Raw genomic sequence first — 18,537 nt, 5'->3', positions numbered from 1 at the left:
CTTTTTTTCTAGCTGTGCGCCCTTAGTCGCCAATTCTGGCAGTAGACTCCCACACCGTCTTATTATCCTTAATTGACACATTACATGCAATTACTTCGGGTATCTTAACAATGGAATCGACGTGATTGTACAGTAAGCCACCAGATGTACAATGACAGAGCAATTTCACACCCCTGAACCTCAGTTGACCTTGGATGGCTCATCTGATCATGCTAGGAAGGTACTGCTTTAATCAAAAGGAATTTAAATCAGAAGAATGTGCTATAAGATGCGGTGGGCAGGATGCAGCAGAGACCATGCCACTGAGCAGCCAAACAGGAAGAATGAGAAAAACACTGATGGGAAAGAGGAGAGGTGTGAGGACTGTTTATTAATACTGAGGAGGCTCCAAATCACAAGACCACCAACAGAAATGCACTTCACTATCATTAACAACACACAAAACATACCGCTTGGCTTAACAATTTGTCCCCCCTTTTGACAGGATGCTGAGGTATGATCGCAACACATGAAGATTTCCTGGGAAAAGTCTAGCCAAGTCCAAACACTGTTCCACAACACATTCATCTGCTCTCTGACCATCATTCAACATCCCTCTGGCTTTATTCTGGTCTTTTCCTTAAAACCGTTTCCTAATATTTGTGCTATCAATGGCATTTTCTTAATGCAGAATTTGTAGATAAAGAAAAACTATTAAAATGTTGTTAGTTGATGTTTTTTTATATGAATAAGAGATGTGACAATTTTCCCCCGAGCCAGCACAAAAATAGGGAGTAGAAAGCAGGAAGGCTTCCTTACACTTAACCCAAGCCATTCACACACAAGTAACACAAGGCAGCTCAGCGCAGCTCCCCTCGCGCAGCCTCCTGGTCACTTGGCCTTCTTGTTGCCTTTCTGGGGCTGCTCAGTGGCCTTCCTTGCCTCCTCCTCCGGGATGAATACACTGATAGTGAAGTCGCTTATCTCTGAGCCATACTTGTTCTTCACAACCAGCCCGTATTTGCCAGAGTCGGCGGTGCTCACCCCACTGACGGTGAAGTAGGCAGTCTTGCCGGCCTCGAACTTGACGCTACAGTGGTCATCTGGGACCAGGGGCTTCTCGTTCTTTAACCAGGAAACCTCTGGAGTTGGGTCGCCCCACACGATGCAGGTGAGATTAAGCGCCTGCAAAACACGTTTTATGAGAGGGAAGGAGATAGATCAGGTACCATGATCCAGCTTCAAGAACCCTTCTGGTGGTTTGGCAGGGGCTGAAGGAGGATAGATATAAAGCCCCTGGAATGATGGGTAGAGTTATGTGGGGTATGCACCTGCATGAATTACAATTTGACTTCAATCCTAGCTAGGTTTCTGGAGGGTCTCAGCTTTCTGGCTTTGGTTCCCAGCTGCACTCTTGCTTTCATAAACACATAGATGCCTTTTGCTCTCGTGTGGCATTTGGATTCTGTCTCATTAGAGAAATCTCATTGCCATAATCACCACCTGCTCACTTTGCATTTTGTCTGCTTCCCAGAGCCCAGCAGCAGAATCATGACCACTGTTTCATATAATGGGATTCATTTTCAGGTTCCATCTCCCTCCTTTTATTTCTCCCCTCAAACCCCATCCAGTCTGTTGTAGTTGCAAAGGTGCTCTACCAAAATGTATTCCTATTTCCTGATATCTTATTATATTACCATGTGCGCTGAAACCCTCTTACTTTAAAAGATCAATGTTTGGGCCTATAGTTTTACTTTACCATACTTTTTTTTGTTGGAAAATTTAAGGATAATTGTAGATTCAGAAACGGTTGTAAAAAATAATAGAGAGATTGTATGTGCCCTTACCCAATTTCACCCACCAGTAACACTTTACAAAACTATAGGGTAGTAATACAACCAGTACATTGACAGTGATGCAATCCACAGTTATTATTCAGATCTCCCCAGTTTGGCCTGTACTCATTGGTGCTTGTTTGTGTGGGGTTCTATTCAATTTTATCCCTTGTCCTAGCTCCCCTCAGTCAAGAGAAAGAACATTTCTGTCACAAGGATCTCTCATGTTGCCATTTATACCCACATCCACACCCTGCCCGCAACCTCCCAACCTTATTTCTAACTCCTGGTAACCACCAATCCATTTTCCATTTCTAAAATTGTATAATTTCCAAAGCATTATATAAATAGCATTGTATAGCATGTAACTTTTTGAGACTGCCTTTTCTACTTGGCATAATTCCTTGCAGATTCAACCAAGTTACTGCAGGGATCAATAGTTTGTCCCTTTGTATGGTTCAGTAGTGAGCCATGGTGTATATATATATATATAGGTATATAGGTGTATATATATATATATATATATGTTTATATATATATATACACCTATAAAGGTCATCTGGGCTGTTTCCAGTTTGGGGCTATTATGAATAAAGCTGCTATTGAATATATACAGGTTTTTCTGTGAACATAAGTGTTAATTTCTTTATGATAAATGACCAGGAGTACAACTACTGGGTCATATGATAAACGTATGTTTTCTTTTTTGAGAAATTGCCAAACTGTTTTCACAAGTGGCTATACAATCTTGGCTTACATTTCTACTAGCAATGTATGAGTGATTCTGTTTCTCTGCATCCTTATCAGCATTTGTTGTTGTCACTGTTTTTATTTTAGCAATTCTGATAGGTGTTATGATATTTCACTGTGGTTTTAATTTGCATTTCTCTGATGGCCGACAATGTTGAATTTACTTCACATTTTATTTTATTTTTTTAAAGATTTTATTTATTTGACAGAGAGAGACACAGCGAGAGAGGGAACACAAGCAGGGGGAGTGGGAGAGGGAGAAGCAGGCTTCCCGCCAAGCAGGGAGCCCGATGCGGGGCTGGATTCCAGGACCCTGGGATCATGACCTGAGCTGAAGGCAGACGCTTAACCGACTGAGCCACCCAGGTGCCCCTACTTCACATTTTAAATTCCATTCTTGCATTTTTTTTCTTACCAAAATCCAGAAAGTATAAGGAAAAGAACTAGGGCTCACAATATACAGGAAAAGGATATTCTTCTAAATATCCCTCTAAAGGGTCTTATATGATCACTTACTACCTCTTTTATAGAAGTATTTTTTTTTTAAGATTTTATTTATTTGACAGAGAGATAAAGCGAGAGAAGGAACACAAGCAGGGGAAATGGGAGAGGGAGAAGCAGCCTTCCGGCTGAGCAGGGAGCCTGATGGGGGTCCATCTCAGGACCCTGGGATCATGACCTCAGCCTAAGGCAGATGCATAATGACTGAGCCACCCAGGTGCCCCAAGAGTATTGTTTAAAACTGGGAGATTAAGAAATCTTTTCCCTTCCATGGTAATTGGCATTTCTTTTTTTTTTTTTTTAAAGATTTTATTTATTTATTTGAGACAGAGAGAATGAGAGAGAGAGAGAGAGCACATGAGAGGGGGAGGGTCAGAGGGAGAAGCAGACTCCCTGCCGAGCAGGGAGCCCGATGTGGGACTCGATCCAGGGACTCCAGGATCATGACCTGAGCCGAAGGCAGTTGCTTAACCAACTGAGCCACCCAGGCGCCCTTAATTGGCATTTCTTACTGAATTATCCTATAAACACATTTCAGCAAGAAAAATAGGCTATTGCCATCAAACTTATCCAAGCGGACCTGGGGTTAAAACTTTTATTTTTCCTTTTTCTCTTTAAGTAGGCTCCATGCCCAACGTGGGGCTTGAACTCATGACCCTGAGATCAAGAGTTGCATGCTCTACTGACTGAGCCAGCCAGGTGCCCCTTGGTGGTTAAAACTTTTAACAAAACAAAATCAAACTCCCAAATACCTTAGGTGTTATGGAAAACTACTATCCATACTTAAGATTTATTTCCATTATAGATCACAAAGTCCTTTCCCATACATTCTCTCTCTGAATTCTCACTACAACCCAGTGAGCTTAATACTGTGAACCCCATTAAATGAGGAACATGAAAAATGGAGTTTAAAGACAAAAGCAACCTTGCAATGGTTGAGCTTCAGGTCTGCTGTGGTCATATATATTCTACCCGTGAAGAAATGCAGCTAGATGAAATCTGCCTTTCACTAAAGTGAAACATGCCTTGTTTTCTCCCTAGCCTACCTATCATATGTCTTCATTGGGAAAAGGTTTTGTTTTACTACAAGTACCTGTCCATTATGGCTGGCTTATTGAATTTGTCTTAATGAAACAGAGTGATAAAGAAAGTGAATCCAGGTTAGAAATTATGTTCATTGCTTTTGAAACAGAGGGATGAAGAAAGTGAATCCAGGTTAGAAATTATGTTCATTGCTCTTCAGAGAGATTATTACAGAGCCAGGAAATACCAGTTTAAAGTTAAATGGAGGGCGCCTGGGTGGCTCAGTTGGTTAAGCGACTGCCTTCGGCTCAGGTCATGATCCTGGAGTCTTGGAATCGAGTCCCACATTGGGCTCCCTGCTCAGCAGGAGTCTGCTTCTCCCTCTGACCCTCTTCCCTCTTGTGCTCTCTATCTCTCATTCTCTCTCTCAAATAAATAAATAAAATCTTTAAAAAAAATAAATAAAGTTAAATGGAAAGAAGTCAGTTTTGGGGGCACCTGGGTGGATCAGTCAGTTAAGCATCTGCCTTTGGCTCAGGTCATGATCCCAGGGTCCTGGGATCAAGCCCTGCATCCGGCTCCCTGCTCGGCGGGGAGTCTACTTCTCCCTCTCCCTCCACCTCCTCCACCCTCTTTGTGCTCTCTCTCTCAATTTTATTTATAGTAAATAAATAAAATCTTAAAAAGAAAAAAAAAGAAAGAAATCAGTTTTCAACTGAAACAGAGCCTATAGAAATTCATGGAGCAGGATGTTTCCCTTCAGAGGTAAAGTATTTAACAGGACAGCCCATTTTCCACTAGGTGCTAGAGGTTGCATCTTTCTCCAATTATATCTGTCATATAGTTATGATTGAACCTTTTTTGCTTCTTGTGATATGAAAGGGTACCCCTGGAAAGAGACTAAGTGGTTTACATGTGACCACATAAGGCGAACTTGTATCCTGATGCTTGGCCTACAAACTGTTAAGATGACTGGAAAATGGACTGCATTTTGAATCTTGTATTTGGCTACTCTCATGTCAAGCCTAAGCAACAGTGGCTTAAGATGAAGATGGTGGGAGCTCTTAGACGGAACGAAGTCTGGGGCACTGGAATCCATTGCTAGTGTGGAAGAAGCAGGGACAGGAGTGCTCTATGCTTACCTTCCCTTCCTGGATGGTGACCACATCGGGGAGTCCACCCAACACTCGGGCACGATCTGCAAGCATAGGTGTTTCTGGTTAATCACTGAAATGATGAGTGCCAGTGATCACACTCACAGAAACACCCCAGGGACTAACTTTCCAGCTTAGTTTCCTTCTCCTTACAATTATTTTATACCTGTTTTAAATATGAAAATTAGAAAAGGATCCAGTAATTTTAGATGTTAATCCTTCCTCACACAGATAAATTGTGTGTGTGGCTGCCTCTACCTATTCCTAAAATATCAGCTTGAGATGGCTTTGTGGTATTAAGACCTGCTCTATAATTTTCATGACTATTTTCAGCCCTGGCCCTTCTGTAGCTCAGTGGGGCTCAGTTCAAGGAGGCAAAAGCAGATCCATAGAGATGGAGAGCCTCCAAGTCAGCTTGGCCTCCTTTAAGGGCTTCCCTATCATTAAAAAAAAAGGGTGCACAATTGGAGGCTGAATGCCATGAGATCTGGAGGCTTGTGCAGATGGGGGCTTTCTCTGAGGTCTTTCCTAGAGAGCTTCCCTTTTTTGTCTCCTGGTAGTTCTTGGCGTACAGGGCTATATAGGGTTACTATCTATGACCATGAAGTACAAAGGCCCCCAGCTGAGGGCACAAGGTGTGGGAAGCATGCTGAATTCCAGAGCTGACCTCTCGCTCCACCCAGCCCTGTGCTCTGGGTGTGACTGGCTTAGTGCCAGGCAAGGACGCCTTCCTGTAATCTGCTCAAAGGGACACTGCCTTGACACTAATGCAGTGGCCACCACCCTCTCAGTTTTAGGCCTACTTCAACTAATGTGTGACTCTAGATCCTATTGCTACAACTCCTTTCCCCACTAAGTCAGACTGAAGCTGTGAACAAGCCTTGAATCTTGATTGCGTTCTCCTGCTGATTCCATTGCACCTTGGACCACCTGTAAGCTCAACTCAGCATCTGGCTCCTACACGACCCGATGTGTGACATCAGGCAAGTCACCTCACTGTGTGGACCCTAGTCTCCTAATATGTGGAATGGGGGAAGGGTTGCATTACACCTGTGGACATGAAGTTACCCAGCTCTGCTCCATAGCATCCATGGGATTCCTCTGGGGGCCCTGGGAGGGCCATTGAGTCAGGGAGCCCGGACCCCATCCCACCTTCAATTATGCTAACTTGGCTTTTACCTATTTTACATCTTGGATCTGTGTGAATTTGTTTGAATTAAGCATCCCTCGGCTTACAAAAGGTTAAACACAGGGGGCCAGAAGAGCACTCAAGTCTCTTCCAGCTCTAAACTGCTTCGATGCAGAAACTTCAGAAAGAATTCATGAACTGGAGGGAGGGGCAGCCTCCTTGCCCACCAGAGTTCAAGAATGGGGAATAGCCATCAACTCTGGACTCTGGCTTTGCTTGTGCATACAGGCGCGGAAGGGGCACACTTGGTCCCAACAAGAAGCGCTCCCCTCGCGCTGCCCTCCCCCAGCACGCCTGGTGCTGGTGCTGGCATCTGCCCCGTTCACCACTACCAGCTGCCTCACCACTCAGGAGCCCAGCACACGACGGGGGAGAAGGAAAGAGCAGGAAGGAGAGAGGAAGGCAGTCTAAAGTGCAAAGTTCCATCCTAATGACCTGGAGCTACAGAAAGGCTGGCAGAAGACTTCACTTCTTACTCCCCCTCCTGGTTCCCTTCCATTCCAGCTCAGGACTGACTCTACAGTGTTAGCCCTCAACAATTTTCAAACTCTGCCTCACACGCTCAGAGAGAACCTGAATGATTATGGTAATTAGTTCATGACTCTTAGAATCCTAAAAGATTGAGTTCTAGAAATCTCCACACATGAGGCCAGCAGTTAGTAGTGAGCACGTTTGTGGGTACACAGACTTGACAGTTTGGTGTTTGTTCACTCAGACTGTGAAGAATTCAAGAAGGCCTTCTTTGGTTTCTTTTATCCTACAGGGGCTCTTAGGAAAATGCAGGAGTATTTGTCGGGAGACCAGTCACAGTGATTTTCCTGATGTCACATTTACAGTTTCTTATTTCTTCTTTAATAGAGATACATTTTTCTGATACATTGTGCCTGCTGCAAGTGATTAACAACTTATTGTATAACTTGTGCCCAGAGATTTCTCAGGACACCCAGGGGTTAGCTCAAGTCAAGAGCTCAGTGACATTCTTAAAATGTAACCTGACACCTTCTTTTCACAGACGTTCTTACTCAAGAGACTAAATGAAAACATATGTAGAACACCTAAGATTAAAAAAAAATGAAAGACTCTCTGTCTGCAGTCACAATAAAAAAATAAAAGCTATGTTTTGAGACTATGCCAGGAATAAATGGGAAGGGGGTTTACTTACTTTTCTCGGCAATGGCAGCTTGTCTGTGGTTGAGAGAACCAAACAAACATGCAAACAAAGAAGAATTTTGTTTTAGTGGTACTTCAAAGTAGCGAACCTTGACTGCATTTCATTGCCTCAGAGACATTTTGCTGCTCAACAAAGCAGTGGGAAGTGCGGTTTTTAGGCATCTGCCAAAATGAAAGACCCTCTCTAACCCTCAGGTGGGGGAGCAGCACATCATGTTCCAGAGAAATCAGGGCACACAAATGGCAAGGGACTTACTTTAGTCTCTGGAATTCAGCAAAGGCTTCATCATATGCTTTAAGAGAAAAAAAAGAGAAGTTAGAATGTTCTCACCCAGAATTGACAACACACAGCAGTGGATTGAAATTCGTAGCCTGAGGTCAGTGTGGTCACTCCAGACATGACTAAGCCGACTGAATAAGACTGCCTGCCCGTTGACTCTGCAACATGATGGACTTCACAGGAGAAGCAAATACTTTCTAGGTAGAAAAGATGAAGTAGTGGATTTTAGAAGCTCCCAATTCAGTGAGAGACCTTCCTTTCAAGCAGAGAGGCAAAGATTAGCTCTGCCAAAGATAAAATGGTAATAAAGGTGGTTGTGTGATAAGCATCCTGAACATCAAAAAGGCCTTTCTCTTATTAAAATCATCCCACACGGCACAGCCTCTGAGCTCGACAGTTAAATGTTTCCATATTACACCGTCTGGCCCATCTATCTGTGTTAAAGGGCACAGGAACTACGGAGCTCCCAGCCTGCGCCAGTGTAGGCCTGAAGCAATGCTTCTAGGCTGGGCAGGAGCCCAGAGAAAAGACAGTGAGACAAGGAAATGAGAGCTACAGAGTTCTAAAATCTTTCTTCCCCCCTGAGCCTGCCGAGCAAGCCACTTTGAACAATTCAGGCGAAAAGGCAGCTTTATTTTGAAATCTCTCTCACCTCCTCTTTAAGCTCCTATGTGGTCTGGGAATCATCATATTTTACGTCTAGAAAGTATTCACTGTCCCCCTCCTTTTACGGAGGGGAAAAATAAGCATAAAAAGTCAGGCTTCAAGTCTCTAGAGGTAGACAAGTTAGGCTAAGCCAGGCTAAGCATTCAGTTCTCTTCCTTTTGCCCACACGACACTAAGAAAGAGCTGGGCCCTGCTGAACCAATCTGCTTGGGTGGGCCAGAGAGTAAAAGAAATTTTTTTTTAAGTTTTAAATTTATCCACCCCCTTCCTGTTTCCCCGTTTCGGTTGTGTTTCAAAATGTCAGATTACACTGCAGAAGAAATCCCCTGTTACTGCAGTGTGTGCCTCAGGCACAGCGGGGCCTGAAGGCAGCCACTCCCATCTTTCTAGTCCTCCTGAGTGGGAGATGGGGGGGGCGGAGCGGGGTGGGGGGGAGGTGTGTGTGTGGGGGAAGGGTCTGAGGGCTCAGCTCAAAACAATTCAAGGCAGGACTGCTGAAAGGCTGTGCTCTTAATTGTGAGTCTACTCTCTGGGGATTAAAAAGACTAAGAGTTCTGGAATATTCAGATCGCATTTTAGTGTATGAAGAAGTGGAAGAAAAAGTCAGTCCACGGTCTCCCTGAGGAATGTTAGGCAGAATCTAGACAGGAGCAGTGGAAGGACCGCCCTGAGGCTGAGTCCCAAGTCCTTGAGGGGGAATGATAGAGACAGGAGCTGGAGGCAAGGACAGTAATAAATAAGCTACACATTAAAAGCTTCGGGGTACAACATCCTGACCCTGTGGTTTCCAAGATCTTGGGGCTGACAGATCAAGAGCCACAGTTGCAGAACACACGCTCCCTCTCCTTGTCCACCTCTCTAAACTGTTTAATTTGTGGCTGCTAGTTGCATGTTACCTTTTTATCTGCTCATGTCTCTCCATAGTTCCTGCTCCTGTTCCCTCTTCTCTCCAGATGCCCGCATTCTCTCAGCAGATGATCAAGACATCTGACGCCATAAGGACCCAACTTCTCCAACTCTCTTCTCTTCTCCTCAGTGTTAATCTTTGTTTATTCATATTTACCCACCGCCCCTCTCTGATTTCTGGAGAAAAGGGATCCCTGCTCCTTTCCAAAGTCAACACTTTCACCCCTGCCCTGGATCTCAAACCTTTCATCCTTCAGAACATGGATACATTGGTTATTCCTCATCACTCACATCTTCCAGCTCAAATGAATTCTTAAACTCTATGAAACATGCTCAAATTCCAATCACCATAACAATTCTTTCTCAGTGCTTGTTTTTGCTCAGGTGACTGTAAATCAACCTGCCCTCCTTTGTGAGCATCTTGAAAAGGGAGTCCTTGCTCTCCGTGTTTATTGTCTCTATATTTTTCACTGATTCTCCAAGATCCATTGAATTCTTGCTTCTACCACCATGCTGAATTTAAATTGCTTTCTTAAAATCTCCAATCATCTTCCAATAGTCAGATGTAATGGCCTCTTATCACCCTTCATTCTTTTTTTAAAAGACCACGCTCCTCCACAGGAAAGTTCTAGTCTGTAAAATATTCATTTACCTTGTCCAGAAAGATCCACTGTCTTCAGGTGTCCAGTTTTGCCATCAAAGAGCTCCATCACATATTTCCCTTTGTCATTTGGAGTGGGCTCACTGATTTGCAGCCAGATCTGTTCCCCGGTGACCCCACTCTTAACTCTGTCTGAGTACTTAATAGGAGTCCCGCTGTTCATAGCAAAGAAAACATTGTTATCCTTTGCTTTCATCCAGAGCTGATTTTTACTTTGTCTCTCTTTGAAGGTCTCACCATAGAGTTTTACAGGGTTTCAAACAACATGAGAACCATGCATGTTCAGCTTCAGAAAAAGTATGGGCCCTGAATCACAGAACCTGGATTCCAAGGCCCAGGGTGGGGGTGGACAGTCTGTACATTTAACTCCCAGCAGCAGTCTGGGGCCCTAGCTGATTGCAACACCGATACTTCTCAGTGGTATTAATTATCTTTGTTTTTGCTTGGGTTTATTTGTGGGACTAAGAGAATCTTTAAAGGGAAAAGGCCAAACTATATATTCTATTACTGCATATTTCTTGCAGATGGTCTCTGGCTATAAGTCAGATTTTACAAACTAATTAAAAACAGACTTAAGGAGGTTCATCTGTGGCTGACATCTATTGACAGACGTGGTTACAAAGCTATTTAAAACATATGTAAATACGTACTTGGTAGTAAGGCCAAGAATAAATGAAAAGCAGAGTCTCTGCCAAAATCAATGAGGCACCTCTCTGTCCCTGGACATGAGTTTCTCCAAATTCTATAGTAGGTCATGAGCAGACACATACATTGCATTCTTCACAAGAGAATAAAAGCAAATAGAACCCTTGGCCTTGTGATCTGATGGTTTAGAAATGTTACTGTTATTAATGAAGTAAGAGAAAGGTAGATGTAGGTGTACTGTCAATGATGCTGAAAGAAACTTTATGAAGAGTTTGTAAACATGTGAGGAAATAGGAAAAAAAGCAGTATGCAAAACTACTTAATTATAGTAACAATTATGCATAGAGAAAAGACTGGAAGTACACCAAAAAGTTTACACTATGGCTAGGAGAACTATGGATGATATTATATTACAAGCTCTTTCTAAGATATAAGTATATTTTCTAAAACAAGCATGTATTACATTTGTAGCTATAATAAACAAAATGAACTAAAAACAGAAAAACAAAAATCTCCAATAAAAATGTTTCAGCTTTCAAATAAACATTCACCATTTTTCTTATACAATACATTCTTTAAAAGATATTCACGAACTGCCATAAGAGGGGCATGTGGGTGGCTCAGTCGGTTAAGCATTTGCCTTTGCTTCAGGTCATGATCTCAGGGTCCTGGGATCAAGCCCCGGGGTGGGCTCCCTGCTCAGTAGGGAGCCTGCTTCTCCCTCTGCCCCTCCCCCCACTCGTGCTCTCTCCTTCTCTCTCAAATAAATAAATAAAATCTTTTAAAAAATGAAAAAAAAAAACCTTCCATAAGATGTAGGGTAAAGGAACCCATCTGTACCCACAGACTTGAGTCTGAGCAGTTTATATGTCTTAGTTAGAAAGGTAGACCGTCCTCGGTTTTGCTATAATAAATCTGTTTGAATTCTCTAATCTCTAACTAACATGCATAATAGTACCTTAGATTTGTAAAGCCCTTCATGGTTTTCAAAGTGCCATAAATTTCATTCTCTCATTGGCTCCATCAGTATTATGAGATAGAATAGGCATTATTGCTCTTATTTCATATGAGAGAAACCTAAGATTTCAAAATATTAAATAACTTGCCTAAGATTCAAGGGAAGATAGGAGCAAAGTCAAGGCTAAAACCCATTTCAAGTTTTCTCCTGTTATGCCACATACTTACGTAAAGACAGTGAAGACAATCAGTCATTGATTCCTGAATCTTTCCTAGCCACACGGGTACACAAAACAGTCATTCAGCTGACTAGACCAGATAGTGTAAGAGGTTTATGCCTTACTAGTCTAATAGCAACTTCCTTAAAACTGAATGTTCTAATTTTTTTGAGCAAGTAATTTTTTTAAATTCTTTTTAAAGATGATATAAAGTGATATGATATAAGATGATACAAAGTTTTTTGATTGATTATTCAGTTAATTCATCTTCTCTTATTCTTCAGACTCATATATTAGAATGTCCTAGATGCCACAGAGGAATTTCCTAGAATTTGATCTATTTTAACTCATAATTACTTTCCTAAAATGTGCTCTGAAAGAAATAGAACAAAGGACTGAAACCCCAAGCATTCAAATTGGAATTTCACTTGTTCTCCCCCTCCCCCATCCGTTTTTTTTTTTAAGAACCCAGGAAATGGATAAGAATAAGAATAAAAACACTGTTTTATATCACAGTAAAGACATTTTAAAGAAAACACAAATGTCTGTTTTGTGGGACGACCCAGTTCTGGTTAAATGTTCAATCTAGACTGTTAAAGCAACTGGAACACAGAATAGCGCCATGGTGAGGGGAGCTCTGGAGCCAGGCCTGGGCTCAGTCCTCCACCTGCCAGTGAGCTGTGCGAACTTGAGCAAGTCACCTCCCTGAGCCTGAGCTTCCTAGTCACTAAAGTGAGAATTACCTGCCTCTTAGAGTTGTGAATATTAAATGAATTCATACATGGGAAGGGCTTGGGGCCGCTGGCAGCATCCGATAGACACCCACAGTAGGGAAGATGCAAATAAACACTGTTGTGTGCCTCCTCCCAGGGCTGTCACTGACCTACTGCTCAATGGGGCTCAATAAAGGACTTCTGGAATGAGCATCCTCTGCATCCAAAGAGTGGGTGGAAGGTGGCTGTGCCCCATCAGATTTCTATGCCTAGGCTGCTGTTCTCTCTCAGCTCAGGACATTTCAAGGAAGGGCAAAGGTTAAGGACACTGCCAAAAGTATAATGGGTAAACTGGTTGGACTTAGAAACCTACTTTAGCTCTTAGAATCCCAGAGGTGAACTTGAGTTCACCTGTAACTCCACAAAGGAACCTGGGATTAGAACAGATCTACAGGCTCAGTCTAGCTCAAATACACATTCCCAAAGTAATCTTGAATCCCCAAAGCCTTCCAAGGGTGGACAAGAGACATGTTAATGCCCAACTATGCCAACTGCTATTAATGATAACAGTAACAAACTCAGGCACTCCACTGGATTGGGTTTCTTTGGTGAACGGCTATTAATTCATATAACAGGAAATGTGGTGGCTCTTGGTGCATACTGCTTCAGTTTTGTTCCAGACCATAACAGGGGTGAGCTGTGTATAGAAAGAGGGGATAAGAATCTGGTTTTGGGTGCCTGGCAAAGCAGAGGGAGCCCAAGCTCAACCTTCTGAAGTGGAAATTCCATTATAGAGATGTGTACAGATGATGACAGTTCCCAGATCACAAAGACAGATGATCTTAGCCATCACTGGCCTCACCACGAACTCAAGTTCAGGCTAAGGGAATGGGGGGGATGCTTCTGTCTACACTTGTCAGTGTCAGACCTGGGAAGTAAGAAGGCTCCTTACCTAAGAGGAAGAATAGAGGATTGTTGTTGCCCCCTTTTTGCCCCCCCAACACACACACACACACACACACATACACACACACACACACACACGGGAGAAAGAATTTCTACATGGCAGTTAAGTTCCCATTTACTTACTTGTGGGACCAGTTAACTTTCAGATCATCCAGGTAATAAGTAACAAAAGAGTACAGCCGGATGCCCTCGGCTGTGCTCTGGATTTTCAAGTCTGTAGCAGACAAAGCTGAAAGAGGAAAACAGCATAGTTCATACAGCTATAAGTCTATCCAGGAGAATAGTGAAGCACTGTCGTGGGGAGACCACTCTAACTTACCTATTGTTTTACATACTTCAGTCATCAGTTCTTTAAAGGCTGTGGACAGAGATTCATAGACAGAGCTTTAGCATAAAAATGCTCAACGTAAGGTCAGATCTCAAACTATGAGGAGCATGTGCTCTCAACATTATCCTGCCTGGTGAAGGGTATTGGCCACAGGTGAATTTGCTGAACAACTGACAATAAGTGCTCTTTGAGGAAGTAATACCTCAATTTGTATCAACTTTTAAAAGATTCTTGCTCTTATTTTGATATATTTTTTTCCCTCTAACTCTTTATAACTATCACCATATTTACATTCTAGAGGAAGCCACAGTGAGATTTCCAGGAAGGTTCCTGGCTTTCTTAAGTCCCAAGAAGTCTTAGTTTACATATATGGAATTTTCTCATCTGCATCATCAACTCATAACGAATTAACCATCCAGGTTCCCTGATACTTCTCAGCCTGATAATACTTCTTGCCAATAAGCACATTTAGTTTTGCTTCCACCAGGAATAGGAAGGTGAAATCAAAGTCAGACCTACACTGTTAGTAATATTGTTAAAGATCTTGTTCAAGAACACACTTGGCAGTCTGGTGGTCACACGTAGGTCTTTGTTATCATGCTTAGAAGTCTCTGAAAAATAGAAATTGCTTTCTTGCTCTGCTAATAACTGAGAGGCTTCACGTTTCATATATAAATCTTTCTTGCCACCTGTTAAGAGTGGACTATTTGGTGACACACTTTTCATGGTAGTTTTGTTTTTTTTTATGAACTTTTTTTTTTTAAGTAATCTCTACACCCAACATGGAACTTGAACTCACAACCCTGAGATCAAGAGTCGCATGCTCCTCCCACTGAGCCAGCCAGATGCCCCTCACAGTAGTTTTTGATCCTGGAACACTTTTTATAGGGTTGAAACAAAAATGATGATTTATATTGAAAACAGAACCCTTGTGGACTATGGACTATAAATTCTCTGAAGATCAAAAGTACATATTTGATTTACAGGAAGACTAAAAGTGAAGTATTTTTAAATAAAAGAGTAGTTCACTCTGCTGGAATTTCAATTAAAATTTGTGGACAAAAACTCAGCATGACTTCAGTTGTTACTTAGCCTCACTAATCAGTCTGGTAACCTGTGACACAGAACACACAAAATCAAACCCAGCAGTTGGAGGACTGACCTTCATCCACAAGCTTCAGTCTGCTCTTATCTTTTCCTCTGTCGTCTTTCAGGATAACTTCATAAATCCCAGCATCTTTCTTGGAAAACTAAGAGGGAATGGAAACACCACATTGCAGCTTATAGCAGCTTCAGAGAATGGTGTTTGCATTTTTAAGGTCCTGTGGTTTATAGAACTGCTGTCAAACCACACATTGAATGAACATCTGGCCCAGTGAGTGATGAGGAGTTCACAGATGAACCTGTCCATCATCATTTGACCTGCTAGCGGTCCTGATTTTTCACTTTTAAGGCTATTGATTTGAGACTTAAAGTCCTATTCTTTACTCTGCCTTCACATTAAAAACTAATGATCCAATATATTTGACAGATATGTTCTTTTAGACAAAAAGTAGATAAAAACCTGTACTTAACTGAATACTATGTCTGATTGTCTCTGTACTTTTAGGGAACAAGTTATCATGAGGCTTAAGAGCAAACCAAGAAGGGCCCACTTAATTGCCCTGCCACTCACCCATGTATGAAAAGAGGCAGTTCAGAGAGGCCAGAGTTGGTGGTGTCTAGCCAATACTGGTTGGATATCTGACAAATCCGTGCATGATCACAAGGTGAGAGAAGTTTTTGTTTTCCTATGGCTTGTTTTTTTGGGTGATGTCAGGGCAGGGATCTTTGGAGCAGCTAGAAGTAAGGTGTTAAAAATGCCCAGGGCAAAGGAATACAGAATCTAGTCTCTTTTTTAGAAGAATGTAGGGTACAGAACTAATATATTACATCTCACATTTATAGTCACCTACCTCTGTTATAAGCAGGGTACATATACCATCCTTAAAGTCATGCTTTTCATCCACTGATATCTCTCTCTCGTCTTTGTACCACACAATATGAGTCTCCTTCTTAATATTTGCCACCTAGAAGAAAAACCATAATTATACTTCTTAAAATAAGGGACTGCTACTCTTACAAAACTTAATAGTTCTTAACATAGCATTGGATAGAACAAAAAGCACTGAACTTAAAAGACATACATTTCTAAAGGGATAAATTGAAAGCTATTTTAATCGATAAAGAATTTAAAATAAAATAAATACAAATGAATAAACCTAAATCAATAGCATTTTTATGTCCAGCAATAAAAACTGATTTTAAAACTGTCTGGTGGACAGAAAAGAATAGATACATACATGCTAGCGTGCAGACTTAAATAAAATAAATAATAATAAATATCTGAAAACCATAGGCAGACATATCTCATCACATTAAAATATAGCCTGTGTCACAAAAATAAGGCTTTATCAAAAGAACAGAATGAATAAGTATATATCTAAATGAGTAAATATATATCTAAATGTTTTATTTTTTAAAAGTTTATTTACTTATAATCTCTATACGTGGACCTCAAACTCATGAGTCTGAGATCAAGAGTCACAGGCTCTACTGACTGGTCTAGCCAGGCGCCCCTCTAAATATTTTTAAAAATACGAATGAAGCTTTGCAAATAAATGTGGAAGGTAAGTATGTTTTTAAAAACATTTTTTAATTAAAGTGTTTTCAGGTTTATTGAGATATAATGGACATATATAAGTTTAAGCTATATAACATTGATTTGACATATGTATATATTATGAAATGATTACCACAGTAAGTTAGGTTAATATCCATCAAGTATGGTTTAATAAATTAATTGCTTAGCAATTTTGAGGAAACATTTAAATCCCATTCCCATACAAATTTCAAATAGGCTAACAAACTCATACAGTTAAAGGGATCTTGAGCTACAATATTTGAATTTTCTACAAAGAAGAGTATATTCATATTTCTTGTATAATTAAAATTGTATAAAAAAGTAAAGACTTCATACAAATCAAGAAAACAATCCCTAACACCCCACTGATTACTGAAGAAATGAACACACAATTCCCCAAAGAGGAAATATAACCACAAAACAAACAGATGAAAAAAACGTTTAATGTAATTAGAAACAAGGATATGCAAGCTTTAAAATGTTAAAAACTTTCAGTTAATAAATTAACATAAGAACAAACACTGGTAACTCTACAATGAAACCAGCACAAACGAACATTCTTTATGATCCTGTCAACTGGTCCCTAAATTATAGAAATTAACTGTGTTACTAGGTGACACTGCTTCTGATAAAAATGACCCCTGACTGGGAAAATGCATCTGGACTAGGAGGGACTAGAAATGGACTCCATAGCTTTAGGTTTCCCTAAGTATGCTGACGCTTGTAATTTGGGCATGCCCCTTATGGGGACCCCTGAAAGCTCTGCCTAGGGAGTTGTTACAAGAGGTATTGGATCCTTAGGTCATGAAGTATTTTTAAAACCATTGCATTTCCTGCACTGACCAAATTGGGCTTGTCCCTTAGCACCTTAGCTGTCATCAGGGGGTGGTGAAGTGGACTCCTGCAGGAGAGGAGTGCCCAGCGCTGCTTGCAGGCAAGCTGGGGTTCTTGTCCTATATTCTGTTGACTAGTTCCAATTGGGGCCCATGACAGTTTCATGAATCTGAATGTTTAGCTACACATACTCCATTACCTATAGTGAATCTATAAATCACCAAATGTATCTAAATTGCTATAGTCATGAAACAAAGAGCTATGGGAAGACAGAGGAAGGTTCATTCTACCTGGACAGAGAAGGGAAAGGCCTTACAGAAAAGATGACTAAGCTGGACCTAGAGAAAGGATTTTGTCAGAGAAGCTGAAAGAAGAAGGTCACTCCAGGCACTGGAACAACATAAATACATAAAGTATGAATATTCAGAATCGATTTCTAGATTCAGAATCTGGGCTAGGGGCTGACATCAGAACAGGACATTAGGGCTCACCTCCCAGAAGGCTAGTGCAATAAGTAGTACAGAAAGAAGGAGGGTAGACATGTGGGCCTTGGGGAAACCGTGGTTTATGCGGTGGGCAGGGTGAAGGAGAAAGTGAGTCGGAGGCAACATGGCAGTGGACAGCCAGGAGGAGAGAGGGGGTTTTAGCTGCTGAGAAATTGTTTTTCAGGAAGTTTTGCCATTTACTGAGAGGCTAAAGCCTAGAATTTATCTCTCGGACACATTTCTGGTAGACTGCTCTTTCTTTAAATGTCATCAGACCTAGAAGAGACTGGGCACTTGGGTTCTGGCTTTTATAATGCCAAATGCCAAATCCATGCTTCTACTTTGGAGTCACTGTCTGCTGTCATGACCTTCACACTCCAGCCTCATCCAGCAGTTCCCCAACCAAAACATTTTGATGACTCACTCAGCTGAACACACCGTAAGCTAAGGTACAAAATGATTTAGAATGTGATATGGACTTTCATTTCTAAGTTTTTCCCAAGGCCTAATGAGACAACTGGTTGTGAGCCTCAAACTCTTTACCAAGCCTCTCCCTTCGTGGCAACACACTGGTTTCAGAACCCGCAGCTGAGC

General features: G+C 41.5%; 1 protein-coding gene across 3 annotated transcripts in view; it reads right to left on the bottom strand.

The window, feature by feature from the left end:
* Window positions 1-352: 352 nt before the first annotated feature.
* Window positions 353-18,537, bottom strand: part of MYOM1 (myomesin 1) — a 157,503-nt gene continuing 139,318 nt past the window's right edge. For all 3 annotated transcript variants that reach the window (XM_027575852.2, XM_027575853.2, XM_027575854.2), the window contains 9 exons: window positions 15,897-16,010; window positions 15,104-15,191; window positions 13,933-13,971; window positions 13,737-13,842; window positions 10,106-10,269; window positions 7,858-7,894; window positions 7,594-7,616; window positions 5,231-5,286; window positions 353-1,164 (listed from right to left, as the gene is read on the bottom strand). In XM_027575852.2, coding sequence (XP_027431653.1) covers window positions 871-1,164; window positions 5,231-5,286; window positions 7,594-7,616; window positions 7,858-7,894; window positions 10,106-10,269; window positions 13,737-13,842; window positions 13,933-13,971; window positions 15,104-15,191; window positions 15,897-16,010 — 921 coding nt within the window. In that variant the 3' untranslated portion in view covers window positions 353-870. The remainder of the gene's footprint in view (window positions 1,165-5,230; window positions 5,287-7,593; window positions 7,617-7,857; window positions 7,895-10,105; window positions 10,270-13,736; window positions 13,843-13,932; window positions 13,972-15,103; window positions 15,192-15,896; window positions 16,011-18,537) is intronic.

This window comes from Zalophus californianus, chromosome 14 (genome assembly GCF_009762305.2).
Source record: "Zalophus californianus isolate mZalCal1 chromosome 14, mZalCal1.pri.v2, whole genome shotgun sequence".
NCBI classification, from domain to species: Eukaryota; Metazoa; Chordata; class Mammalia; order Carnivora; family Otariidae; genus Zalophus; species Zalophus californianus.
The sequence above is the reverse complement of the archived record's forward strand: the minus strand, read 5'-3'. Positions and strand labels throughout refer to the sequence as shown.